The 18,983-nt window shown below is 38.5% G+C and overlaps 1 protein-coding gene across 2 annotated transcripts; it reads left to right on the top strand.

Annotated features, from left to right (window-relative positions):
* The first annotated feature begins 1,662 nt into the window (after window positions 1-1,662).
* Window positions 1,663-18,254, top strand: iqce (IQ motif containing E). 2 transcript variants are annotated; one of them, XM_034087462.2, is made up of 21 exons: window positions 1,663-2,070; window positions 3,299-3,340; window positions 3,425-3,470; window positions 3,557-3,757; window positions 4,854-4,955; window positions 5,157-5,227; window positions 6,231-6,344; window positions 6,422-6,472; window positions 6,564-6,634; window positions 6,723-6,795; window positions 7,048-7,088; window positions 7,859-8,010; window positions 8,889-8,944; window positions 9,028-9,257; window positions 9,495-9,602; window positions 11,585-11,861; window positions 11,992-12,078; window positions 13,126-13,244; window positions 13,343-13,434; window positions 14,721-14,810; window positions 15,377-18,254. In XM_034087462.2, exons 1-21 carry the CDS (start codon window positions 1,999-2,001, stop codon window positions 15,481-15,483), a joined length of 2,202 nt encoding a protein of 733 aa, XP_033943353.1. In that variant the 5' UTR covers window positions 1,663-1,998; the 3' UTR covers window positions 15,484-18,254. The 2 variants fall into 2 exon arrangements, with proteins under 2 accessions (XP_033943353.1, XP_033943359.1); XM_034087468.2 differs by having other exon boundaries at window positions 3,560-3,757.
* The last annotated feature ends 729 nt before the right edge of the window (window positions 18,255-18,983 follow it).

An 18,983-nucleotide genomic window follows, 5' to 3' on the forward strand; every position in this document is an offset into this window, starting at 1 on the left:
ACCGATGGCATGGCATGTTTATTCATGACATACTCGGAGTATAGAAGATTTAAACTTGTGTAAATCATTCTTTCATATTTACTTATCAGTTGTGTTATGCTGCTGGATATGGACATAAGACACATGTATACATTACAGGTTACAAGGGAATAATAAGATTTAAGATTCACAATAAAGTTGCAGACAGGTAGGAGAAGAAAAAGGAGAAATGTGAATGTGTAGTAAGAAGCAAAGAGTAAGAAAAGCATACAAACAATAAAGACTACTCAAAAGCAAATACTGTGTGGTTGCATAATGAAGGCTTGCTGGAAACACACAACTTTGCAATAAGCCAAATCAGATGCAGCATTTCAGGAAGGTTTTATAATATATTTAGACTTACACTGGGCGGTCAAGGGCGTACAGAATACCCTTAGGTAAACGCCCCCACCCCACACCTCCGAGGAACGTGAAAAAAATGCCAGCCAAAAAAACAAACAAACATAAATAAATAAAATAAAACAAAAAACGATATATCTTTATCATAATAAACTTGAAAAAATATTGAATAAAAAAATTTCAATTTTGAAAACTCACAAATAGCTTAAATGGGGACAAAGATTTATGTTAGCTCCTTTCAGAAAAAAACATACAGGACTTTATGTTTTCATTTCCTTTATTATATTTGTGAGTTTTCATGTTTTGAGAGATTTTGTGTCTTTGCCAGCCTCAAGGGGATGTGATTCAGTCACTTCAAATCAAACCTACCTGCTCAATCTGCTGTATAGCTCAGTGTTATTGCAGGCAGTCCATATCTAGTTTCTGTGAGACGTGGGTTCGAATCCCCTGCCTGGTAGAACATAGCTGGCTGTATATCTAAAAGAAATCTGTCCGGCCATAAAACATAATTTTAAAAATAAAACGTTGCTTAAAGAATATTCACAAAAATTAAGCAAATGCAGAAAATAGATTTGATTAATGTAGTAAACCCACCAGGGGAAGTGTTAGGACATGTGTGAAGTGCTTTTGGTAGAACTTGACTTTATGACAGGGACGTTCTTTAATATTGCATTGCCGTCTGCTTACTAGTTTTGTGGGGACAAAATTGGCCATTTAAAAAAGTGGTGGGACATGTCCCCAGCGTCCCGAGCGCAAATAACGCCTATGTTGACACGCTCAGAAGGGAACAGTGGATCAGTCTCAAAAGTCTCTTTCACTATCTCTTTTTTATTCCTATGCTCCTTCTCTCCTGCTACTGGAGGAACACATGACATGTCCCGCCTTTTAGCACCTCCATGGGCAACGTTAGGAAATGTAGGAGGGAGCAAGGAGGGATTGCAAAACTTTTGACATTCAGCCCTGGGCTGGTTTCAGTTATTATGATCTCTGTCAAGCTAAACAAAGCTACAAATGTAAAACCGATTTGAATTTTCCAAATAAGACTCTTATTAAAAACATGTTGCCTTTTCCTTAAAAATACGACATTAATTTGGCCTATTTGATAACAAATATAATTTTTCCAATACATTTAATCATAAAAACACCACACTTAATACAATTTGATAGAAGTTTACCATATTTTATCCTGTTTGTGTTCTTATTTTGAAGGCACACAAACATAGTTTCCGGTATAGCCATGACTTTTTCCATCTGATTTGACGCAGCTCATTAACAGCTGCCCCTGGTTGCTAGACGACTCAAGCTGCAACACTGATGTGAAAACAGAAGCCTCTACATGGAAACAAAGCAACATTTTAACGGATTTAATGAAGATATGGTCAACAGTGATTATCACAGCATCACTGTTTCATTACCAGGAGAAACAACAGTGTCAATGTGGACCAATATCCGAGTTGTAGTTGACGTCTCTTTTGTTGCCCCATGTTTTTACTACTAACGTTAGCAGCAGAGGTAACCTGAAGTTAGCCTTTTTGTCTCTGAAAAAATGAGAGGATTAACGTAGACACGGAGAAAGTCTTTTAAGTTTGGCAATTTAACGTAAGTGTTTGTTTACCAGCTATGTTTGGTGCAAGTGCTAAGATGTCTCTGGAGGCGAGTGATGTCCAAACAGATGAAGACTTCGAGGAGCTGGTGAGTCCTGAGCTTTGGTTGTGTCAAAAATACAACTGACTTTGTCCCTCAATTTGTATACAAGTTATTTTAGAAAGTATTTACTACATATATAAAAGTGGTGGAGTGCTTTGTATATGTGCACAATTAAAAACACACAACATAAAGAAAAAAAAAATACAGTGCAGGAAGAGGCAAAAACCAAATAATGTTAACATTTCACAATATTTTAGAGAGAAAAATAAACAGATTAAGTACATTTACTCAAGTTATGTACTGAGTGAAAATGAAAGGTACTTGTACATCAGTATTTCCATTTTATGCAACCTAATACTTCTACTCCACTACATCTCTTGTCATTTTAACTTTACTGTATATTGTAGGTTTTACTTCACTATCTCCAGTTTAGCCATAGCTTATGTTATAAACAAATGACCACAATAACAGGGCATCATTTCATTTCCATCATAATGCTTCAACCCAGTCTCACCATTTCGTGTTAGGCTATAGTCACGAAATTAATCTATTGATTCGTGTTCACCAACACGATTTCCCCTTTTTTTTTTTTTCGTGTCACACTGGACGATTTTAAAAGCAATGTAAAGAATAACAAGTTAGAAGGAAAAAAAGATTTAAAAGATACAGATTTCAGTATTCTGAGGCTCTGAGCCCCATTTATTTTTCCTCGCGGACGGCAAGAACAGTCCGACATTATACAATTTTAAAATAAAAACAATAATCGTGGCTTGATATTGAGTAAGAAAATGTTTTTATGAACCACACAGCTTCCGGTCTTCCAAGACCCGACCGGACAAAAAGACGTAGTGCAGGTACGAAACATACTACCAATAGAAATACATTGCTTTTAAAATCGTTCTGTGTGACACGAAAACAAGTGGAAAATCGTGTTGGTGAACACGAATCAATCGATTAAATTTATTTTGTGACTATAACTGGAAATGCCGTGAGACTGGGTTGAATGCTTTCCATTAAAATATGAAACCGCTAAACAGCATCTAAAATAACTTTAATAAGCTCCACCTCGACCAACTACAATAGAGAAATGCTGATTAGTGATTATGAATGCATCAGCAAAACTAATACAATATATAATAGTAAAACACATACTCTGTAGCTATGTGATTACTTTTACTTTGTACATTTGGCTAATACATACTTACACACTTTGACTCTGAATATTGTAACAGTGTGTTGAGTAAAGGATCTGAATACTTCTTCCTTCTTCCAGGTTGAAGATGGCTTTTCTTTCTCTGCTGATTTTTTGGAAAAGGTAAAGAAATTAATAATATGCATTTCATTGAGTTTGGTGAGTACACTTCGTCTGATTGAACACCCTTTATTTGTTCACGATCAGAAAACAAGAAGAAAGCGATCTTCTAGCAAGCCTCCTCCGTCTCCAAGTAAGACTTTGGGATTTTTTGCAGGGACTGTTACAAATCTACTTTCCAAATGACATGATTGTTAATATGCATAACGTGTATTTGAGTAGGGTCTCCATACCTCTCCAGTATGAATGTAAACCCCAGGAGAGCAGCGGTGGCGGCCTGGCGGCTGCCGAGAGCCTCGCTGGGGGACACCAGGGGGGACACCAGGGGAGACACCAGGGGAGACACCAGGGGAGACACCAGGGGAGACACACCTGGGGATGGTGGCTCAGCTCGCATCACATCCCTCAGCAACGGCCACGGTAGGCAGCGCACGCACGCAAGCACGCACGCACGCGCACACACACACACACACACACACACACACACACACACGCAATATAGTTTACAGTGTCAGTCCTACACAACCCTCCGAATTCTGCACATTGTAACTGCACATATTTTATTATATTTTTATTTGAACAGGTATACATATACTTCATCCATATTCAATCAAAAGATTGCAATACAGTATATATTTTTGTATCATTGTTTTTACAAATACATATAAGATCCACAGCTACAGCATTAAGTGTGTCGGGTTGCAGACCTAGTGTCAGGAGGGAAGGTTGTGCAGAGGCTCACATGGAAAGAGAGGAAGCATAACAAAATTAGAGACTTTTCCAGTAGTTTGTTCAGCTAGTTTGCTGCCTTTGTTGTCATTTTCCTTCTCAGAATTCATCTTTTTTTTAAACGTAGGATAAGCAACTCTGCAAGTGCTATAACAATATTCCCTTTGGACAGATACATGTGTGATTTCAGTAGAATATCAGTTCTGTAAACTTAAAGCTGTTATTCTCTTTTTCTCAGCACCTAGGGCCAAAAGAACTCTCCAAAACCTAGAAAAACATTGTGTCTAACATATTTACAGTTGACAGAGTTGTGTCCTACATTTAGCAAATACAGTTGCCAGTTTATTAGGGACATGTATCTTAAACTGATGCAGGCTGATGCAACAGTCCTGCATATGCTGAGGGATTAGAAAATGTTCGGTTTGTTTGACAATGCTTTGGAAAGGTGTTCAATTAACTGTATGATAATTCTGAAAGTGTGTGCCTGCTGCTGAACATATTTATTTTGTTGGACAATATATATAATTTCTTTATCAGCCTAAGACCAATTTATGCCACTGGACTTACAAAAGAGAGCTAAAACAAACTAAAAAACACCTTAAAGCAGTTTCAGATTCCCTGTTCTCTTAACTATTATTCTTATATCATATCTGTACCTATTGCATTGTGCATACCTCACATGAGTCTTTTTATAACAGTATGACTGCTTCAGTTAAATGCATGAGTCAGGTGGAGCATTGTCTTGTGTAAAGAAATATCTGAACCTCTCTCTGTCTTTCCTCCTCAGATGTGTCGCAGACGCTGAGATCCGAGTATGATGCCACACCAGAGCTACTCAGACAGACCTTGAGCATGAAGAAACACAAAAATCTCCTCTCTGGAACCAACGGTGAGAGAATGCGTAGGTAGAGGAAAGCAGAGAAAGAACAAAGAAGTGACGGGCAATGTTGAAAGACACATTCTGTTCTAAAGAGAGGGATTATCTGAGGAAGGGAGAACATATACAAACACATGCTAGGATGTGAGGTTTACTTTAAGATGTATCATCCACCAGGTGTTACATAACTCTGTTTCTCGTTGTGTGTTGCAGGCATCACCCACAGCACAGGTGACTACAGAGACAAGGAGGACATGTACGATGAGATTATTCGCCTCAAGAAGGTAAACAGATTACCAAAGGAATGTTGTCTATGCAGTTTGCTGGTGATAATGCATTCAGGGAAAAACAGTGAATTTGGAGATTTTTCTTCTGCACGAGTGTAGCATGTCTCTGGTCCGCTGAAATGTCCTTCAGCTCCAGTGTGCTGTTGTATAGCTGCAGCAGGGGGACATTCACAAAATGATTGCATGGTTTATAAGGCCGCTAAACCAGTGCAAATAATACAACAAAAAAGCCTGCGTTGCCTAGCAAAGCTACAAAGTCTCAAAGGTCCTGTGCAATTTAGACATATTTATATTAGATAACATGCACACATATGGCGCAAAGTTTGTCCCTTTCTGTGCAAATAAACCTCATGGTAGCTGGCACTAACGCAGCAGTAAAAGATAATACATTATATACTTGAAACACAGTTACTGGGAAATTATTATCATCCTTAAATTGCTAGTTACTAAAGCGCATGTGTAGGCGGCGTCTACTCAAACCTATTTAATCTTGGATTTAGTGACAAGATGCGATGACCGTTGTGTCATGAAAATAAATAAAGCTCCATTTCATGTCAGTTTAAAATACACAGGAAAACAAAGATGGGCAACCGATAAACCCATTATCTCTTTCCTTTATCTGGTTTTCAAATCCTGGCCTCAGGTCTTTCTCGCTCCTTTCTCTTTACTCTCATCTCTGTTTTTTTTCGGAGTGGAATTGGCACTTTGGGAAGCCCTTCCTGTCAACACCTCCTGACTCTCAGCCCTCACAACTGATGCGTTGTCCTCAAGTGCACTTGTAGTTGGCCACGTGGTTAATTGCAATCAGACGAAAAAAAGGGCAAATTGCTCTCAGCTGCAGAACTTTACAGGCTTGTTTGCGCTGTTGTTTTTTTTGTATTTGTCCCACAGCTTTTATTCCTCTGCAGGAGACAGATTACATTTTTATTCAGATTTTTCACCTCAGGATTTCTTTTTCGTATATAATGCTTACATGTGATTAATCACTATTTCTCTGCAGACTCTCCAGGCTCACAAGTCTGACAACCAGAAAATGAAAGCCAAACTGCGCCGCCTGGAGGAAGATAACGCCAAAAGAGAGAAACAGATAGAAGAACTGTTGGATCCCACTAAAGTATGATCACTAAATTAACCTTTCTGTCAGATTAAACGAAAGAAAAGAAAGAATTTTAAACATGTTTTTTTCTAAAGGGATCTGATTACACTCGAAGTTTGGTGGATAAGAAAAAAGAAGGGAGTGTGGTGAGTATGTCCACCTGTTGATAAACATATACAACATTATTTTTAGGCTTTATGTAACTCAAATGTTCTTAACTTTATCCTATCCCTAAAGGTTATCAATGGGCTGAGACAGAGAATCCTGAAGCTGGAGCAGCAGTGTCGAGAGAAAGAAAATGCCCTGAGGTAAAACAACTCTCCCATCTTTGCGTAATATATTAGTTTTATGTGTAAAGCTGCGTAATGTTCAGGTTGTTTGCTTTACCCCTCCCAGTAAACTACAAAGTGAGCTGAGGACCACCAACCTGGAGGAGCTGAAGATCACAGTGGAAACATACTTTGACGAGGTAACATCTGGGCCGACATACAAAATGTCTGCTTTTTGTTCATTTTCCACCTGAATACTGAAGTAAAAAAAATCTCCTTTCCTAACCACCAAAGAACGAAAGAGAAGACACCTAAGACACCTAAAATTATGTTTGAATTTAAAGAAGACTGCTGTGTGTTTTGTTTCTGTACTAAGCTATTTATTACTCATGTTCACTTTGGTTCTGTGTCATGGACATGTTGTTTAAATGTTTATGTGCCTCATATTTCAGATCCAGAGGCTAAGGATCCTTCTGGAAGCTGCAGAGAAAAGGCAAGCATCTGCTGTATTTCAATGTTTTTGTTTTTTTCTAGTAGAGATCAAATCAACTCATAGAAAGCTGTAACAACATGCAGTTAAACCACTTTCAGCCTGATACAGACCCCTGAACAAACCTGTGTTTAATGTCGGTAGGAATGGGTAAAGGTGGGTCTTCCAATGATTGTTGGCTCCAATAATAGTATTGTTTTCATTTGAACTTCTTTATTATCATATGCAGAACAATGATCGCAGTCAGCATGAAAATCTTGGATCAACAAAGTTAATTAAATATTTGTTTTTAATAAAAATGAATATCCGGCTAGTAAAGGCAAAATAGGAATCCAACATATAGGTAAAAATATAGGGCTTAAATATATACATAAATAAAAAAAGACATACATTTATGGAAGACAACTTGAGTTAATTTTGGCTGTGACTTCGTGCCCTCTGCGGTTTTCCTTTATCTTGCAGATATTTGAACAGAACTGTAGGTTGTTGGCTGAGAGCATTACCTTTTCAGAAAGCTGACACGTTCAGAAAAAACCAGTCACGTTCCTTCCCCTTCACCAGCATTCAGAAAGGAGTCATTGTCAGTGGGCGACAAACCTGGTAGTCAGAGACTTTATTCATAGATTAAACAATGGACGCTCATATCCGTCACAGAAAAGGGTTGCAACATTTGTGATACATTTTTGAAATGCTGTCACCGTGCATGTGTTATGTGTATCTTCTCTCATCGAGTCATGACCTCCCTCCCTTTCTCTCTGTCTCTCTGTCTGCAGCAGTCGAACAGAGAGTAAATGCTCCCAGAGGCAGCAGAAGGTTTTAAGCTCCACGGTTCACCGTCTGTCTGAGAACCTGAAGCAGCTGCAGCAGGAGAACACGGCGCTCAGAGAGGAGCTCGACACAGACAGTCCTGCCGGAGGAATCAAAGGTGTCTTCTCACACACTGACACTCAGCCCACATACTGCATATATTCCTTTTATCAGTGTCAAGTCTTACTTTTCATGCACCTCCGTGACACAATGTAATTCCATCGAGCTTTGCTGGTTTACTTTCCCCCTGTTCTGCTCTGTATGTAATGTGTGAGAAATCATGCAAGCTAGAGTCAAATCAACTTTGAAAATTATAATCCATACAGAGGATGGTATAAAATATGAAGGAGTGTTATAAGTATGTGTTATCTTACTCGGGTAAAGATTTTTTCAATGTATTTACACATCGATTACCTTGGTTAATTACCCATCTATGATAGTTTTTAAGCTAAAATATTTATATAACAGGCAGTCAGTAATCAAATAGTTTTAGAGTTTCAGGTAACAAATAAACAACAAAGAGGGGTGTGCAATATGGAGAAAAGTATGTATTAATGTATGTTTATTTATATCGCAATGTTAATATTGATTATGATATAGGACCCTGATATTGGACTCAATTGAGAAACGTTTTGAATATATATAACTAGATGACAATAGTGGGTATTTAACATTCATTCTTATACAATTCGTTTTTTAACCAAATATACATCTTTGAGTTTCAGTTGAAATGAATGATTGGTTCAGTGGAATAAAGTGAAGTACTAACTTGAACAAGAACATTGAATGCCATCAGAAATGCTGTCAAATAAACGCAAGGAAACAATCAAAGATGACTAATTATTTATCCACAGTGCTGCAAACCAAAGTAACTAAATACAAAATGTGGCACTTTTTTCCTAACACTATAAAAACCCCTCTTTGTTATCGTGCACTGTATTGCTAATGAAAGTGTGTGTGTGTGTGTGTGTGTGTGTGTGTACACGTGTATCCTAGGCTACAGAGAGTGGAGTAAACAGAGACTGTTGAGAAGGCTGTTGGAGGTGGAGAAGGTGAGAAAAGCTGCAAACACATGCAGTCACCTGTGACAGAAAAGTAGCTTTATCACAGACCGACTCCTCTCTCCTCCAATCAGAGGCTGGAGGACAGCAGAAGTCACGCCCACTCAGCAAAACAAAGCAGCGGATTGGATCAGGAGTTCCAGGCCACACCCATGGAAATTCTAGGGCTTACCATGGCAACAGAGGCAGTGGTCTCCGTGGGAACGAGCACCGAGGCAGGGGAAGAGGTTTCTGAAATGAGAGAACGCCTCGGCCAATCAGAGAAGGAGCAGGCGGAGCTTCAAGAGAGGCTGTCCAATAAAGAGTGAGTAAACCACAACCTCAGTGTTTATAAATGATACATGGTGTATATATCTTTTTAAGTCATATTAAATGTTATTAACCTGAATTCATTATATTCACCAATTGAGAAACTGCTTTAAGGATGTTCATCAGACTATAAGTGAAGCTGCCCCTTCTTTTTTTACTTCACTGACAGTTGCTAGAGGCAAAAAGCAATTAAGTGTTGTTCTTGACACTGAATGTGTGTTTGTGTTTTCAGTGATGAATTGAGACAGTTGAGGACAGGAAGAGAAGAATTGGAGACGGAGACAGAGCGATGGAAAGCCGAGCAGACGATTGGCCGCGACAAAGAGAGACAGCAGCATAAGTATGTGTTAGTTGTGATGATGTGTCATTGATGATTAAATTATTGTCATTTAAATCAACATGAAATACTTTGTGCTGTATGTAACTAGGGCTAAACCAAAAGTCTTTGTTACATTGCATAGTGACCATTAAAACCTCCCTGAAGTGTATGTATAGTTTACAAGATGCAATATGTGATAGAGAGAAGTGTAGCCAACTCACAAAAGTGGAAAAAAAGGGACAATAATAATAAATGCACAGTTTTACGCACAAAAAATTTGTATAACTTATTTATACAAATAAAACAGCTGAAGAAAAATCAAGTTTTTCCATAGTATATAATAATGGTACCAGAGAGCATTTTTGACAAGACATGACACAATATGTAATGAAGCTTTAAATGTATGTCGTGATATTTTATGACATCATCACCCCCTAAAAGAAATCCTCAATTATAATATAGTGAATAACTTTCTTATATCAGCTTTCTTTAATAAATATAAGTCTTCAGTTTTGTTAGACTGCTGCTACACTGTCCTGGTGCAGGCCTCCATTTGCCTCGACATAAGTGTTGACTTTTGAATCTGAAAAGTTCTGGAGTCATTGGACCTTTTTGGATCACACAAGCTACCGAGTCATCCCTTGAATCCAAGTCTTCAAATCATTGTATTCTGATCATATTCGTATTATTATCTGCAACAGAGTGCCGCAGTGACGCGTCCTAAAACCCGGAAGTAAGTTAGCATCTGACCACTTCCGGTTCCTTCCACAAAAAGCAATGCAATTTCTCCATAGGATTTTGGAGAATAGCTGGAAATAAGGTCTGTGGTTGAAACACATTGAAGAGACGGATCACGTTTTGTTCAGCCGGATAATATCCACATGTCTACCCTACTTTTATCATTTTCAAATCATAAATCTATCGATCACAAATCGATGGATTAGAGGTTTTAGGACGCGTCACTGTGGCACTCTATTGTGCTAAAATACTGGGTTTCAACAGAATTTAAAAGGACTGTCACCTTGTGCTGATTTACATTTCAAACAGTAGCATTTCATGGGGAAATCTACCCATCGCTCTGATCAAAGCTCGTATCTCTGTCACATAACTGCTTTGTAGTTACTTACACAATGGGTCCCAGCTAACACAGTTGGCCTCATTATGAAGATCCTCTGGAGAATTGTCTGTATGCAAATAATGTCTAATTATAAAACAGCAAGGCAAGAAAACAGCATTGTGGGGGATGGTCAAATCAATAATATAAATTATATCATAAAGCAGAGTTGTTTACATATGCAGTTTATCTCTTCTGCGAATCTACCACCTTTACAACAAACTAACTACCAGACAATATTATTACCAACCTATACTAGTGTTTTCACTGGGTGTCTAATGTGATCTCGGGAGGCTGTGGCGCAGTGGGTTAGTGCGCTGATCTTCGAATCAGAGTATAGCAAGTTCGAGTCCCACTGCAGTCAGAATGTCGTTGTGTCCCTGGGCAAGACACTTCACCCCAAATTGCTCCTGTGGGGATTGTCCACAGTACTGAATGTATGTAAGTCTCTTTGGATAAAAGCGTCTAACATGTAATGTAATGCAATCTCATTCTCATTATATAATGTTGTGCTTGAGACCATGATGCAACTGGCTTAAGTCAAATATGATGTGTCATTTGACTTATTACTAATTGTTAAAGGACATCAAATATGGCTGCTGGTTGGATTTGTTCACATTTATGTATAATTTGTGTGTGTGTGTGTGTGTGTGTGTGTGTGTGTGTGTGTGTGTGTGTGTGTGTGTGTGTGTGTGTGTGTGTGTGTGTGTGTGTGTGTGTGTGTGTGTGTGTGTGTGTGTGTGTGTGTGTGTGTGTGTGTGTGTGTGTGTGTGTGTGTGTGTGTGTGTGTGTGTGTGTGTGTGTGTGTGTGTGTGTGTGTGTGTGTGTGTGTGTGTGTGTGTGTGTGTGTGTGTGTGTGTGTGTGTGTGTGTGTGTGTGTGTTTCACAGAGAGGAGTTGGACCAGTTGTTGGTGAGGATCCAAACTCTGGAAGACAGCAGTAAAGCTGCAGCAGAGGAGCCTCCTTCTCTCTCTGACACATCGCCAGAGCACCATGAAGACTCTGAGGCTGGAGCCGCTGTGGAAGAGAGAGGAGACGGAGACACTGGAGGGGCAGAAGAGAAGGAGGTGGGAAGAGAGGAAGACATGTGTAGAGAAGAAGAGGAGAAAGAAAGAGGGAAAGCAACGTTGGTCATCCAGACACACTGGAGAGAGCACAGGAACAGGGTAACGCAACACAAAGAATAATGTCAAATAAAGTATTGATGTGTCAGAGGAACATCATATGAAACAAGTCGGGACACTTTATCTCAGATCTCTTTATTTGATATAGTTTTTCTCTGTATTGAATTTTCAGGACATTGCGATGTTGCAGTCCGCATTAAGAGGCCATCTCTGCCGAGAGAAACAGCTCAAGGACTTGCTAAAAGATGCACAGAAAAAGGTAACACACACACACACACCAACATATTTTGCTGAATTTATTAATTGTTTGTGGTGAGATGTCGGGTGTAAGAGAAGTGGTCGTAGTGATTTCTGCATTCTCTTGAATATAATTGGACTATATACGGCACCATCAAATACATTAAAAACTCAACAGCGTTGTGTCTTTCCAGAAATGTTGCCCGAACACTCAATATAATGAATAGACCCTGATGTGACAGTTTCATGTAGGAACTACTCTCTTTCTACTGAACTACTCCCACCAAATAGTGAGAACAGGCTTCCCCTCCATGAGTAAAGCACACTTTCCTCTTGGTGGCGATAAGGTTGGCAGGTGTTGCAGGCAAAATAAACAGTAGCAAGTCTTATATGAAATGGGCAAAGTACCAATAGAGTAACACATAGCGATAAATAAAAGAGGGAGGATATGGAAAAGGAGTGCGTAGTTATGGTTGACGTATCTCAAGGTAATCATGATGCACAACTCAGGTTGAAGCATCACAGCATCAAACGGCACTGAGTTTAAAGGATGTTAAAATATATATATATGGTGTTTCATGTGTGCCCTTGTCTCATCCTGGAGAAATACTACTAGTCATCAATATAGACGGATTTGTGTTGAAATAATCTAAGCTGCAGTTTAGTCAAATGACCACTAGATGGCTCGTAAAAGCATTTTATCTGAGTCTCGTTACTAACCTTAGGGTGAAAATAAGTATTTTTTTCCGTAATATTTCTTGTGTATTGTTAAGAGTTGATGTGATTGTCTTCCCAAGTTGGGAGGGTTGTGTCACAGTGTGCGTTAGGATCTAAGGGGTGCTGGGTTGGTGTGGTTTATTGTGTATATTTTTGCATATCCGCATTGTGTATATATAATTGGCCACTAGAAAGAATAGTATGTACCCTGGTAACTACTGGGCATCCAATGTAACGATAACAAACATAACATGTCTTTTTTTCTGTCTTTGTCTTCTGAATTCAACATCCCCGGCCCCTCCCATATTCTTTTTGCTTTTTGCTCCGTCTCTTCCTCATCTCCTCTGTTCAGGCAACAAACCGCAGTGACGCTGCATCCTCCGTAGAAGGAGAGCTGGATGTGGTTGCCTTGACGATGGTACAGTCTGCATTCAGGGGACACCTGGCGCGCTGTAGTCACGCAATAGAGAGGTGACTCATGTTTACAGAAAATGTTTCAAGAGCAGATGAAGTCAAACATACAGTTCATTTTGAAGCTTTATATATATCTGTGTGTGTTTATGCATCAGCTCGGGGGTCTCTGTGCCTTCTCCAATGGGAAACAATGTACCCACCGTGGTACCAAGAAAAGCTCGCTCCACACACAAAACCAGCAGAGCAGGTGAGGTTCAGACACATTTTATGGACACTGAAAATGCAGAAAAAAGTAACTGATTTCTACTAACAATATGGTACAAAGCATCGCCAAAAAGATACTTAAAAAAAATGAAGAACAAGTAAAAACACAAGTCGTTCTCACTCTATCTTACACACGTTTTAAACCAGTGTAGCTATATATATCTATCGTCACCAAATCTAATATTAAAGAGGACATTTTATGCTCATTTTCTCTGGAGGGAACTTTGGGATTTCAGCCTTTGCAGACCATTAACAACAACCTTTATAACACACTATAGGAAAGAGAAAACTCCCAAAAGCATAATGGGGCCTCTTTAAAGTTAATTTAAGTCATGCTCCTTGCCTAACATATACAGTTCATAAAATTACACAGAGAAACACAGAAATGGTATGTATTTGTAGCATACACCTCTGTTTCTATGAAAGTATTTAATGCCTCTGTACCATGCTGTGTGAGTTTCCTTTCTGTAATGGCTAATGATGTGGCTCGAGAGAAGTAGAAACGTATGTAACTCTGACAGGAAACACTATACCGTTACAAAAGAGTGTCAGTCAGGCTTGGTGTTTATTCGGATATCAATCTCCATGGCATCGCCCTGATCTCAACCTTGAAAGCGCTCATCATGTCTCCTCTGTCTCCTTTATGAGTCGTGATTGATCCTGCCGGCACACTGATCTAATTCCAGGGTGCCTGTTTTCCCTCTCCATCACAGGAGCTTTTACAGCCTCCCTGTCAAAGACTGACGAGGACACTCAGCAGCCCTGTGGTCCAATAATGTATCTGCCTAACATCACCCTAAAGTCGCCTCTCTTTAAGAACCCTATTTCAAGCTTCTACCTCAAACAACCCTGATAGACTTCACCAACCATCCCAGGCACTTCCTTCCACTTCCCTGTCTCTCGCTGACAGCAGATGGGTGCATAGGGCAGAGCGGCATTGTCAGCATTTTCTTTCCTGCAGGCTTACCCCTGCATTTGATGTGCAGTGGACTTAACTAAGAGATTTTGGACTGCATCAGTTTGTGAATCTTATTCCTTTAGGCTTTTTGCAACACGACATAGAGTTGTTTTGTCTCCTTTGCTTAAAAGTGTGCAATCATTAACATTGTACACCTGTTGGTGTGTGGGGAATATAAATGAGAAAAAAAGCAAGACAGGGCGAAGATAATATTTAAATGCATCCTGTCTAAAATGACTAAAGCCTTGGTTTTATTTATTTACTTCTAAGGATGTGTCTGACTTGCATTGTGTGTGTTGTTTTGTTACCAGGTGCTGCGTCCCCACATGAACACGATGAAAAGCAGGAAGAAGACCCCTGGCTCTCCAGCACCCACTCCTCCAGATTGACACCCACAGCAGGTTAGAGAGAGGGGACATATCCTTTTGGGTTTCTACTGTTAAAGCACAACAGATCTTTGGGTCAACCACAGCTGTGTCTGTGTATAAACTTAAACCACCATCTTACTCCTTCTCATGCTCATGTTGTCAGGGTTGGTTAAAGTATAGGAAGTTAGAAAATGCTTGAATTGAACCATTATGTTTTAAGAATTTATTTTAGGAATATTATTAAATGTGAAAATACTCTTAAAGAAAAATGTCAACATGATCCTGTGTTTTATTAACACAATCACTCACTGTAACAGAACATCTTGAAATGAAACACATTTTTGTTTTACACCAGTGACACAAAGTGACAATATACACTGATTGCTGTGGCCATAAAGTAATTATTTAAGCTTTGTTTTCCCAATTTAATTTATATTTACAATTTAGACGATAAGGGTTTTACAACTCAGGAAATGTTAGGTTTGGGTAAATTGAAAGTCCTTGAAAAGTGATGCATTTTTCTTTTTCAAAGCAGAACAAACTCAGTGTTGTTCGTACCCAGTTGATTTAGCACACTGATACCGGTTTATCTCCCACAGACCTTCACTTCCCAGCTGAGTCTGCTGCAGTCGATTCAGACGATTCTGACGACATCATCGTTTCTCCGTCACGCCCTATGAGAAGCAGAGAAGTCTTAATGTTATAGACCCTCTGGGTTGTGTGTGAATGAGTGTGTGTGTGTGGGTTAGTATGTAAGTGAGAGATTGTGTGTGTGTGTGCAGGGACAATTTCTGCTTGTTTCTACTCAGATCCTGTATGTCATAAAGTACTTTCTGGTTTGGGTTCTTAATGAACCTGCAAATGATTGCTGCGATATTTCGATATTAGTAAGGGTAACATCAATCATCCACAATGTCTGTGTCAGATATCACTCACCACTCCCTATATAGTCCTCTATGTAGAGAGTTTCATATATTGTAGTGCTTTTCCATGTATACTAGGAATCATTATACCCTATTTAGTGGAACCAGAGTATCTCACAATCAATAGTGAAAAGTAGTTTTTACATCCAGCTGATTAACCAATCACTATATACCATTATTTAATGCACTGAAGGAAATTGTAAATTGGGGAAGAAAAAAGAGGGCAATTGAGAAAAATCCATGAGTGATGGCAAGAAAATCAACCTCTTAAGCCCCACGGACCCGGTTCCGGGGCCCAAATCGCGTCATTTGCAGGAAACAACGTCTAAGGAACCTTAATATTGAATAAACTATGAATATTTTATATCCATATAACGGGGAAAAACTTATTTAACTGATCTTTTTCATTTAAAACAAAAAACACAATGCTAACAGTGAGCCTCTGAATTAGCCCCGAGCGAAAAAATGCTAACCTATTACTGCACCGGAAATCACTCCTAGCTCCCTTATTACTTATCCTAGCTGCACATCCAACACATCGTTTATGATCGTAAAGACACAGAATCTAACGGTGCCCACCTCAACACTGAAAGATACAAACTCGTGACGATATCAACAAAAACGTACATCAAAACATGTGGTGCTATGTAGCCTACAACGCTAACATGGCTTACCTAGGTCTTTGTCTGGTCAAAACTGGTCTTCAATGGCATTAAAACGATAACAACGATGCTGTAGTTAATCCATAGGTTAATATCCAATGTGACTGTGTCCCCTTTGAAATGTTCTGATAATCTATAAGCAATAAAACTGCAATTCCGTTTTCAAATAGTAGAGCAGGCCATTCCTACACTCTGTAGAAAGATTGAACGCGCCAAGACGAACCCTTTTTTTTTTAACATGAGTGTGTGCGGGACGATTTCCATTCGATTCTATTGGCTCTAACGGTCAGAAAGAGATGTCGCATGTCAAAATCGAAGAAGGGGGGCCAGAGATAAGGAAAATCCACCCAAATGGCCCCAGGAGAGGTTTATTTAGCTAAATCTGTCTAAAAATGTCAAATATCACTTGTTTTGCATCAATCTTGATACAGGGTATGCTACTTATTATATGTTGTACTTTGGATTCATAAAGCTTTTAGTCTACTAACCCATCATCCAAGGTCAGTTTTCACTATAAGTACAAAATATATTTTTGACGGACACTATCATTTACAGTTTTTTACTATATTCAATCTGAATTTTCTTTAAATTAAAAAAACATCTATATTGATTCTGACTCTTCTACATCCAACTCACAGGTTTATCATTACTTTGAGAAAAAAGATTATCAATTTAACCCTTTTTAGAAGGGAATATGTGGTCATTTGTTCTGGGAATGTCATTTTTGAGCCTGAAACCTGAAAAACAGGCTTGGGCTTAAAAGAGGTTAAATATGATGAAATTATACCACAATGCAGACATCCTAGACAAATAACTTTTGGTTTCTTATTCTTGGAAACATAAGCTCCATATCATCACAAAAACGCATTTCGGTAACAATTATGCATGGTCCACCAGTACACTTTTTTTCTGGCTCATCAAGAATGTATTTAACAACACAGGGAAAATTACCGGTCGTGTGCAACTTATTTTTGCAGAAAGGCCTGAGGTCTAACCTTTCCCACATGGAAGTAGTAGTACTTTTTTCATTTTGCCCATGAGCTCACTTTATAGACGTCCACATAAAGCTCCCTAGATAGTTCATAGGGAGGGAGGGAGCAGTGAATGATTTCTGACACATACAATATTTTCTGAATGCAAAACGCTTTTATTCTCTACAGTAATAACCAGAGCATTCTGGGACATTGGGTTCAGGGTTATGACATGAAGTTAAGAGGCACATAAACACCTCACTTGGATCATGATTTATTTATGATGCTGTCAAAATACAATATCTTGATGCATCCCAGTGTTGACATGAGTCTATAGGATATTCTCTTTTAGTAGAAAGCACTCACATGAACATAAAATAGACTTTCCTTTCTTTTATAATCATTTGAGCCAAATATATTTTCAACAGTCTTCTGTTTTATCAATAGTTGTTTGTTTACCAAAGTGCCTACTGCATGGTTTTCAATTAAAATATCAGTAATACACGTGTTAATTTATCTTGGCCATAGTGAGCCACGTCACTCCTCTGGATCTCACAGACTTAGAATAATTAATGGCTCTTATTTTGCCATGCCTGATTTGTAACACACGAACGACATTACACAAATCTATCATGTGCACTTAAATAATGGCGGATTCTGAGGTATGACTGAGGGATGATTCTCAACTGATGCACTATTGATCAAACTGTGAATAAATTATAGATCAGTCTGCTGCAATACTAAACACACAGTCAGTACAGTGGAGGACACACAGGGAGTATGTCTGATGCCAATAATGTTTTTGCTTTTAAATAGACAAAACCTATAAGGAGGTCAACAGAGAGAATGAATGGGTGCTGTTTCTTGTGTGTGTAGCTTCTGTTCTGAAAAATGTAATAAAATGCTGTTTTTATAGTGAAACCTGTGTCTGATGATGCTCTTGTCGTAAAGCAGAGGTAGAGTCTTGATGTAGTATTTGGATAATACTACTGCACCAAACAAACACAAAACAGGGAAATGCTTTACATATTTTGATCACATTTTTTGAAAAGATTTGAGAAAAGTCCAAACAAATGCGTGTGACTGAAAAGTAACGATACAACCGTATAAAAAAGAATTAAGTGTTAATAATAAAACTATTCATTTGTTGGCAGAATAGCCCCTGTCAGTGTTTTATTATATTTGGGGATTTTTATCACTGATACATTAAAGTGCAAGCTGCATTTTAGGTTTTAGCGAGTAGAGGTACTAAAGTGGTACTTTATATACTGTTAGGTAGTTAAACCTTTTGCAATGCATTACATTTTAAAATGTATAATATATTTTATGCAGATTTTAAATCTTTAAAGTATTTCGTAACTAAATCTGTCAAACAATTGTCTGACAGACATAATAGGAGAGTAAAAAGAACAATATCTCCCACAGAAATGAAGTACAAGGACAAAGTAAAGTGAGGTAAAATGTTGTTATTTAGACACACAATAAATATTCCGATATGATGAGTCGACAATACAAGCACCGAAACAAAATATAAAATGATAAGAATTAGCAACAATTGGAAAAGACGCAACAAATCAATATAACAAAAACTAAATTAAGTTAAACAAATGGTACTTTGACATATAGGCATTAAGTAGTTGAGTAAATGAC

This window comes from Pseudochaenichthys georgianus, chromosome 1 (genome assembly GCF_902827115.2).
Source record: "Pseudochaenichthys georgianus chromosome 1, fPseGeo1.2, whole genome shotgun sequence".
Taxonomy (NCBI): Eukaryota; Metazoa; Chordata; class Actinopteri; order Perciformes; family Channichthyidae; genus Pseudochaenichthys; species Pseudochaenichthys georgianus.